Source organism: Rattus rattus, chromosome 2, assembly GCF_011064425.1.
Source record: "Rattus rattus isolate New Zealand chromosome 2, Rrattus_CSIRO_v1, whole genome shotgun sequence".
Taxonomy (NCBI): domain Eukaryota; kingdom Metazoa; phylum Chordata; class Mammalia; order Rodentia; family Muridae; genus Rattus; species Rattus rattus.
Genome location: NC_046155.1, coordinates 17,409,258 through 17,419,514, shown reverse-complemented (window position 1 = coordinate 17,419,514; position 10,257 = coordinate 17,409,258). Strand labels below are relative to the sequence as shown.

General features: G+C 41.5%; 1 protein-coding gene across 1 annotated transcript; it reads left to right on the top strand.

Annotated features, from left to right (window-relative positions):
• Window positions 1-4,417: 4,417 nt before the first annotated feature.
• On the top strand, window positions 4,418-9,419 carry Gcnt1 (glucosaminyl (N-acetyl) transferase 1). The gene has a single exon (XM_032891690.1). It carries the CDS (start codon window positions 5,206-5,208, stop codon window positions 6,490-6,492), a length of 1,287 nt encoding a protein of 428 aa, XP_032747581.1. The 5' UTR covers window positions 4,418-5,205; the 3' UTR covers window positions 6,493-9,419.
• Window positions 9,420-10,257: the final 838 nt, after the last annotated feature.

Below are 10,257 nucleotides of genomic sequence, written 5' to 3'. Positions count from 1 at the left end.
TTGGCAATTTTGAATACAGCTTTTCGGCCGTTATTAAGCATTTCTTCCCATGCCCCTCTTTCTTTGTTCTGTTCTTCGGGGATTCCCCTGCCCATGTTCCTAGACACTTGCTTTTCTTGTTGTCTCAGAGACTGTCAGTGTTCCATACTTGTTTTCTTTGTTCTTCAAACTTAACGTTGTCACTTGTCTTCAGCCTCGCTGACTCTTTCTTTCTTTCTTTCTTTCTTTCTTTCTTTCTTTCTTTCTTTCTTCCTTTTTTTTTTGTCTTTATAATTTATTTTTATTTCATGGATGTTGTTTTGCCTGTCTTTGTCTGCATGATGATGTTGGATCCCCTAGAACTGGAGTTATAGCCATGGGAATGCTGGGAATTGAACCCAGCTCCTTTGGAAGAATAGCCAGTATGCCCAACCACTGAGCCATCTCTCCAAGCCTCCCCTGCCCCCACTCCCTTTCTTTCTGTCTTATGTCAGCTCAACCCTGCTTTTGGATCTCTCTACTCAGTTCAGGCATGGTAATGTGTCAGGTCCATTTAGCGATTGTAACCTGTCCACTCCAGACTTTTTGTTAGTCCTTTTTAAAGAACTAAATTCTTTTACTGACATTCTCATTTTCTCAATTTGGTTAGCTGTCTCATGATTTTGTTTAATTCTTAAGTTGTTTGAATGGATGTTGTAGTAATAGTAGTTCTTTAGTCTGTTTTGCTGAATGGATGTATAGTAATTAGTCTGTTAAGACCAGTGCCTGGCCGCCTTTGCGGATAGGATTGACCACTTTCGCCCTAGGTATGGGGCAGGTTTTTCTGTTTCTTTGCATGCCTTGTATGTGTTTGTTGCTGGAGATGTGCATCTTGTAATATAGTGTTGACTCTGGAAGTCAGACCTTCCACCCTCTTGTTACTACTGTTTATTTAGTGCCTTTTTAAATTTTTTTTAAAAGAGTCTGTATTGTTGTGAGAAGTCACTCAAGTCTCTAATCAGCTCTGTGATCCCAGCATCCTAGAGACGGAGGCTGGAGGATTACAGAGTCACAGAAGGCCTTGGCTGTACAGTGAGAGTGCCTCAGAAAGAGAAAAAGAAAGGGGGAAGTCTCTGTCCAGTTAACTTCCTGTTCTGCTAATGACTGGTCAGACGGACTCTTTTCTTCTTCCCTAAACTAAAAAGGGGCAAGGATTACTCAGAGGAATATTGTTTATTGTTGATATTTCTAAGTTAATATTGACATTTCAAAATTAATACTTATTTTATTTTTAGTTATGTCTATTGTGTATGGTTGTGTGTGAGTATGGGGCCTGAAGTTACAGATGGTTGTGATCCACCTGGCATGGTTGCTGGGAACCGAACTCAAGCTGGCTGGAAGAGCAGCAAGCCATCTCCCAAGGCACCCCTCCCCCCATTGGTAGTAGAAACTTCAAGTCGTGGTAATTGGGAGAAAATGATGCAAACAGCTTACTTACCTGTGAGGTTGTTGCTAATAAGTCAGTGAGCATGGGGAGCCTTCATAGGGAGGACAAAATGGGTGGGATTTTCCAGTTAGATTGTTAATATATTCCATAGCACTCATTTTGGGAATGTTGGAGTTTATTTTAGAAAGCTTAACCCATGCAGCTTAGTTAGCATACACTAGACCCCTGGTTTGATTGTCAAAGGAGGAGGTGGGGAGAAAAAAAGAAAAAGAGTTTAACCTAAATCCCGCAAACATAGTATTAGAAGAAGTTGTAGTGACCCTGGCGAGCCGTGCGGTTGACGGAGGGGGCAGCGGGTAAATGCATTGGAATGGCCGCCTTTGGGTGGCGTACATATGACAAGCACACACACCATCAACGCCTTCCCCCCCTTTCCTCTCTATTTTACAGACTGTTGAAAAAGCCTGCCGGGACATGTCATCATTGCTGGATGCCTGGGGCTCGATAGAAACTTGGCAGCACAATAGCCCCTCTGAGCAAGTACAGGATGTCACCAGGAATCAGAGCCTCTGCAGATTCAGACTTCCTGTGATTCTAAATGGTAAAATGAAGTCTGAATGTTTTTCTTTTTCTTTTTAAAATTTTATTTATTTATTTATTTTTATTTACTTTACATATTGCTCCTGGCTCTCCTCCATCACCCCCTTCCACAATCCTTCTCCCTCTCCCCTCTCCCCTTCTCCTCTGAGAGGATAGAGGTCCCTCATGGATACCCCCCACCCACCTTGGCACAAGTCTCTGCTAGGTACATCCTCTCTCACTGACAGCAGACAGGGCAGCCCAGCTAGAAAGACGTACATATCCCACAGACAGGCAACAGCTTTTGGGATAGGCCCTTTGAGACCCACATGAAGACCAAGCTGCACATCTGCTACACATGTGTGTGGGGAGCAGTGGCTAGGTCCAGCACATGTATGCTCTTTGGTTGGAGGTTCAGACTCTGAGCCCAAGGGACAGACCAGGTTAGGTCATCCTGTGGAGTTCCTATTCCCTTCCGGGGCCTGTAGTCCGTCCTCCAATTCTTCTGTAAGTGTCCCCAAGCTCCTTGCACTGTTTGGCTCCAGGTCTCTCTATCCGCTGTCTGAGTTTGCTGCTGGGTGGAGCCTCTCAAAGGACAGGCGTGCTAGACTCCTGCCGGGTATGTCCCTTTGGGTCCACGTTACCTCACTCAGGATGATGATTCTCAAGTTCCATCCATTTGCCTTCTTAATGTTATGCTATATCCAGAGTGACTGGTTATCTATTTATTTCACTTTGTCCTATTAGTAGTAACAAATTACTTCCTAATGTACTATTTTCAAGTGGCATTGTTTATTTTGATGTCAGAAATTTACTTCAAGCCAGGCGTCAGGGTCCATGCTTGCAATCTCAGACAGTATTTGGGAAGCTGACTAAAGCAGGAAGATCATCAGTAGTCAAGGTCAACCTGTCCCCCAAACAATGACAATTTCTACCCCCACTCTCCGCCACCACCGCACATACACACACAAGCACCCTTCAATACTGCTTCAGATCTTGTGTGGGTAAAATGAATGACCTTTGACCTTTTTTTTTTTTTTTTTTTTTTTTGAAGTAGACCCTTAGTTACAGAGCCAACTGTTTTGTTTTTTTTTTGTTTGTTTTGATTCGGTCCCATTATGTATCCTTGACTGGCCGAGAACTCACACCTGCCTCTGACTCCTGAGTGCTGGGATTAAAAGCTTATAATATATTGAGTTTATAGAATTGTTCTTAGACAAACAAGCAAACCACACAGTGGGGGTTGGGAGGGCTGGAGAGAAGGCTCAGTGGTTAAAGGAGTTTGCTGCTTTTTCAAAGGACTGATGGTCGTTTCCCAACACCTACATTGGGTGGTTCATAACTGTGTATAACTCTAGCTCAGGGAATCTGATGCCATTGCCTTTGTGGGCACCTGTACTCCTGTGGACATGCCCCCTATACACAAAGTTAAAAATAAAATAAATCTTTTTAAAATGGGCCAAGGATTTAGTTCCATTAGTGAAGTGCTAAGAACCGGAGTTCAATTCCCAGAATCCATGACCAGAAAAGAAAAAGCTGGTGTGGTCGCGGAGTTTGCCGTCTCAGTGCTGAGGGGCAGATAAAGTCAGGATGGGGGGGTTGGGGGGTCACTGGCTGGCTAGCCAGCCTGCCGTACTTGGTCATCTGTAGGCCAATGAGAGACCCTGTTGCAAAAAGTAAGAAAGCAACTGAGAAACAATACATATATACGGCATGTGTGTGTTCACCCTTCCACATGTGGCTGAGTACCACACATATTATCTGATGGTATTTATTTAGTATATATAGTATAGTATGTAATATACTAATTATATGTAGTATGCTATAATATACTTATATATAATAATATACTATGTAGTATGATATACTATGTAGTTATATAAATGTACTTTTATTTTTATCATATGTTTAGATATAATTAATATATATTATAAACAATATAATATACTATGTAGTATATATAAATATTATACAGTATTTATTTAATAAATAAACATTTTATATTAAAAGTTGGTTGGGCTCGTGAATTTAGAACTACCATAAGTTGCAATTTATAGAAGAGGGTTTTTTGGTTTTTGTTTTGCTTTTTTTGTTTGTTTGATTTTTACTTAGGTAGCCTCAAGCTTATTATGTTTCTAGGAATGACCTTATATTTCTGATCCTCTGTCTCTATGTTCCGATCGTTGGGGCTATGGATGAGCTCTGTGTCTGATTTTATGTGATGCTGGCCATTGGATCCCATGTTTCTTGCCTGCCAGGCAGGCATTCTACCAACTAGGCTACACCCGCAAGCCCAAGTATTGTTTTCTGGAAGGGCTTATAATCTGTCAGAGCTTATGCAGGAGATGCAAATCTGTATTGTCCATTGAACACATTCACCATGGAATTACATTTAGGGGTCAACTCACCAGTCACCAGTACGGCTTCAGTTCAGCAAGGCCTTTTAAGTCCATTTTGAATACTCAGCAGAATGAATTGCCTTGCTTCCAGGATCACATTCACGATTGTTCTTAACCTTTTCTCTAAGTGAGTCACCGTCCTAAGTCAGCAAAAGGCAGGATGGATCTGACCCTTGCAAGCGTCTTCTGCCTGTTGATGTCACCAGGAGGAACTTGGTGACGATATGAAGATAGAGGTTCTGATTCTTAGGACCTGCAGAGTCCTGTGCTCCTGTATAGCCATAGGTCCAGCTTTTGAGACAGTTTCTTTTTTTATAGTCTTGGTTGTCCTGGAACTCACTACATAGACCAGACTTGCCTCTGCCTCCTAGGTGCTGGGATTGAAGGTGTGTGTTACCTCGTGGAATCTCAGATGTCTATGGTAGGATATTTTCGGATGTCCTTGTATTAGGTCCAGTGCTTATTTTTACCCCCAGTTTCCGGCTTCAATTTGAGAACAATGGGTCTTCTATGAAGCGATCTCTATTCTCTAATTAAGACAACCTCTTTTTTTTTTTTTTTTTTCTAAATAAAATCTGGTCTCATAGCAAAGGGGATAGTTTTGAGCCTGAGAAGACACTGTAAACAGTTGCATTTACTAAGTGTGTTCTTTGCTATGTTTTCTTTTGTTTTTAGCTCTGTCCTGTGCGGTGATATATTGTCCCTCTTACAAACTGGCAACTTATCTGGCCACAACAGAAGGACACTGGAGGAAACCTCACTGGCGTCCAAGGCCTAGAAGATTGTTCCACCACCCCAGGGAGCTTCTGAGTGTTCTTTGAAATGCTGAGAAACTTGTTTCGGAGGAGACTTTTTTCTTATCCTACAAAATACTACTTCATGGTTCTTGTTTTGTCTCTAATTACCTTCTCTGTTGTAAGAATTCATCAGAAGCCTGAATTTGTTAGTGTCAGTCACTTGGAGCTTGCTGGAGATGATCCCAATAGCAATGTTAATTGCACCAAAGTTTTACAGGGTGACCCAGAAGAAATCCAGAAGGTGAAGCTTGAGATACTAACAGTGCAGTTCAAGAAGCGTCCGAGGCGGACACCGCATGACTATATAAACATGACCCGGGACTGTGCCTCCTTCATCAGGACACGCAAATATATTATGGAGCCCCTTACTAAAGAAGAGGTTGGCTTTCCAATTGCATATTCCATAGTGGTTCATCATAAGATTGACATGCTTGACAGGCTCCTGAGGGCCATCTATATGCCTCAGAATTTCTACTGCATTCACGTGGACAGAAAAGCAGAGGAATCCTTTTTAGCCGCGGTGCAGGGCATCGCATCCTGCTTTGATAATGTCTTTGTGGCCAGCCAGTTGGAGAGTGTCGTATACGCCTCCTGGAGTCGGGTTAAGGCTGACCTCAACTGCATGAAGGACCTGTACAGAATGAATGCAAACTGGAAGTACTTGATCAATCTTTGCGGTATGGATTTCCCTATTAAAACCAACCTGGAAATTGTCAGGAAGCTCAAGTCCTTCACAGGGGAAAACAGCCTGGAAACTGAGAAGATGCCTCCCAACAAGGAAGAGAGGTGGAAAAAACGATACACGGTTGTGGACGGGAAGCTGACAAACACTGGAGTTGTCAAGGCGCAGCCTCCACTCAAAACTCCTCTCTTTTCAGGCAGCGCCTATTTCGTGGTCACTAGGGAATATGTAGGCTATGTGCTGGAAAATAAAAATATTCAAAAGTTCATGGAATGGGCACAGGACACATACAGCCCGGATGAGTTCCTCTGGGCCACCATCCAAAGGATCCCCGAAGTCCCTGGTTCTCTCCCCTCAAGCCATAAGTATGACTTGTCTGACATGAATGCTGTCGCTAGGTTTGTCAAGTGGCAATACTTCGAAGGCGATGTTTCCAATGGCGCGCCTTATCCACCGTGCAGTGGAGTCCACGTGCGCTCTGTGTGCGTCTTTGGAGTTGGTGACCTGAGCTGGATGCTGCGCAAACACCACTTTTTTGCCAATAAGTTTGACATGGATGTCGATCCCTTTGCCCTCCAGTGTTTGGAAGAACATCTGAGGCATAAAGCCCTGGAGACCTTAGAACGCTAAGTGCTGTTGGCAGTCCTGGGGAAGATAAAGACACACAAGCTGTACCCTCATCTGCTTCCCTTCTCTCCTATCGGGTCCTCCTACTGGGGCGATGACTTCAAAGTCTTCCTGTCAGGGAAGCTGCGTGGATCCTACAGAACAAAGCTACAAGAGAGATTGATACATTGCGTGCTCTAGAGTAAATGCGAGGATGGAGTTAGGATGGCTGGAGGTTGGGGAAGATTTTGTGGACAGAGGGGACCTAGGTAATTGAGAAAGAGGCCAATGAAAAGCATCAGCCTTGAGAACTAATCAAAGAACCCAGGTACTTAATCTAAATGAGATTTGATTTGTGCCAAAAGTCTCTTGAAAACGTTAAGCATAATTTTCTTGACAGGAATAAATTTGTAGCAACAACCAATCACAGAGATAGGATTTCTCTTGTATGTTTTTTGGAACAGACGTCTGGTCTTACTCTAACTTATCCTTGTAAATAATTTCCTTCCTGCTGTGATTTTGGGTAGGGAGTCTCAGGGAGCTTAAAATATGTTTGACATGAATAGCTCTGTCTTAATTTTCACTTATAACTACACATACATGTTTTCAAAAGCAAGGTGGAAAGAGGACAGTTTCTAGTTCCCCGATTTCTTTTAGTATTCCTTTATTAAAAAAGAACCAGCTGGGTGTGTCACCAGTGCCCGTGAAGCAGGGCAGTTGTTTAATCTCGAGTGATATCGGCCAAGCTGGACAACAAAACAAGAAGTTGTCTCTTTAAAAAGGAGAAGAAAATCAACTCGATTTTACAAATACATAGTTTTTTCCTTATCTTGTCTCCCCAGACTGCTTATACTGTCAAGCTGCAACATGTCGCTGTTTAAGGACCCTATATCTGTGTTTTGGGTCTTCAATGGGATCCAGTCACCTGTAACTAGTGCAAAAAATTAGGGAGGGTGAAGTAGGCATCCAAGGGGAGATGGGAATCTACTAAAGCTGTTGCTAAGCCCCTGGCACAAGTTCTGTCCCAAGAAATTAAGGTTTCTGCCTACTGGATCCGATTGTGTCTCATGTGGCCGCATTCTGGCCTTGAGTATTCATGTTATCTGCCCGTTGGCTTTTCTTAACCTGCCAGTTTCCTTCTCTCTCACGGCCTTGATGAGGGGGAAAGAAGTAGAGAAGAATGCCTGTGTCCACACGAAGTGTTTGAAAAGAGTTGTGGTATCATAACATGTTTTCACTAAAAGACAAACGGTCTAGGGTTTCTTCAACTCGGTCTCTTGTCTCTAGTGCAGGGTTGTTTGTTTGTTTTCTCTTAATATTTAGCTAAATCTAAACAGGATTCTAATGAAATGTGAAGACTTGCCATTTGATTTGAAATAAGAATCATTACCACGTACTTTCATTTACTTTCATAATCCAGAAGAAAATCATAGTATCAGACAGTTTTAAGGTATTCGGCAGAGAAAGTGTGTTTTCTGCCTCAAAGCTATGAAATGTTTTAGGATCAGGAGATAAGCTGGGTTTTGTGTTGGACCAATAGAAACGCGTTTGCCACGGGGCCACCAGCGATGATGGCGGTGCAGCTGACGCCGTCTACACAATCTGGCTTCTGCTTTCTTTTTTTAGTTTGTAACCAAGATTTGTCCAATGGTCCTTTTCGTACAAAGGCTTTTACTTATGAGACAGGGCATCTTTTAAATCTAAAACCGGTGGTACCTGGTGACATATCATTTGGGTAAGCCGCTGTGACTTCAACAGATTTTCTTTTTCCATCTTGAAAGTGCAGGGTTAAAGCAGTAGTCTTGGGATCCAACAAACGGCAATCCCAACCTGGGGTTACCGGTGGTCAACACATCCAGCCCGATTTGCTTTATACTCAATGAGCTCTTGAACTTTGCAAAACTGGAAGTTTATTTTTTTTTTTAATTACAAGTACTTTTTTTTTTTAAAAAAAAAATCAACTATTTGATGCTATTCATCTAAACACTCTTAATTGTAGTGGTGCTCCATTTCAATTAAGTGGCAAGTTTGAGGATTGTTTATTTTTATTGTTTGCCCCTCTTCAGGAGTAAAACTAGGATTCTAGAATTCCAGAGCCTCGAGTCAATGCTGTGAAGCCTCCTACTTCCTGTTACCTCACCTTTGTAGCATTGCACTTGTTCAACGGATGCTGTAGCGCCCAATGCCTGCCACAGGGCTTGTACAGTGTCTGTTTACTGTGACTCAATGGATTTTATTTCTGGAGCTTTTCAATATGACTTAAAGCAAAAGAAATTCATACAGTGGGGTAAATAATTCAAAGAACTAAAAAGGGGACTTGGAAATGAATGCATAAGACTCCAGAAGAGTACAATTGCAGCTCATTTGGAGAGATACAGGCTTTGTTCATGTTTCTAGTAAACACTAATTTTAATGCTATCCTTGAGGTTTCTTATAGACATTTTCTTTTTTTTTTTTTTGGAGCTGGGGACCGAACCCAGGGCCCTGCGCTTGCTAGGCAAGCGCTCTACCACTGAGCTAAATCCCCAACCCCTTATAGAGAATTTTTAGCAATCACATTCACAAATAAAATGGGATTCTAGTTACTAAGTCAATCAAGATTATATGTATCATTTGTTAGAAATAAGTTAATTTAAACATATTAGTTTATAGGCAATTGCCTAGGTTCTTCTGATGCTGAGGTTTAAAAAAACAAAACAAAAAAAGATTTCACTTTGAAATTATTATTTCTAAACATGTGTTTGTGTCGTTCATCTAGTACAGTTCATTTAAGTGACTTTATTTCCTCTTCCCATGATTTTAGTTGGAAGAGGCTGGCTGGGTAGGGTAGACAGAACTGGATGTTTTTAGTTGCTTAAATAATTATTGTCATGAAGTATATAATGTAAAACTATTTATGTTTTTGAATGAATTGGTCATATCACCAATAAAATCAGTTGTTGAGAAACCAATACTGTGTCTGCACACATTATTTCTTCTTAGCTCCGCCAATCACAATAAGGGTTTCTATATTTTTGGTTTCTATATTATAATTATAATATATAATTATATATATTATATATATAATTTTTATACTTGTGAGTAGTGATTAGAAAAGCAAGACAGAGACGTATGATTTTTTTTTTTACTAAGGTAAAAATGTCTGAAAGGAAGATATGGTAGAGAAAATTATATTACAAAGTAAGAAGGAAGACTAGAAGTGATGGTGAACTCCAGAGGCAGGAGGATCACTATAAACTCACGACCAGCCTGGTTTTTATAGCTAATTCCAGGCCAGCTAGGGCCATACAAAGAGACCCCGTCAAAAAACAAAAACAAACAAACAAACAAAAACAACCAGATCATACAAAGAGATGAAGACAGGGAGTTTAGGAGCAGTAGGAGCAGGCTGAGTTGTGTCCCCAGATTCTGGACACGCTTCATCTTGTGCCCACTGAGGGAGAGAACAGTTTTCCACAGATTAAGGAAATGGCGGTAAAGTTCTCTGGCACCTTCGTCTGTCTGGCACATATGAGAGTCTTGATTTGATTTCCAGCACAAAATAATGTCTTGGACTAGTTTACAAAATAGTCAGGTTTTCAGAAAGATCTGCAATCCATCCATTTTGCTGGGAGCACCCAGACTGTTGAACGTATCAGACATGATGGTATCCAGACTAAGTGTTCAGTATTTAGGGAGGAGGGTCCTTTTTTCCCTTGGCTGTGCTTCCAACATTCAGAACTCAGCAAGTGACAGATTCTAGACATGTTATAGATAAAGCAGATTTTAGAAAGTTACACAATGGATGGA

Coding starts and splice junctions, on each gene's coding strand:
- Gcnt1 (XM_032891690.1), top strand. CDS start 5,206: ATGCTGAGAAACTTGTTTCGGAGGAGACTTTTTTCTTATCCTACAAAA.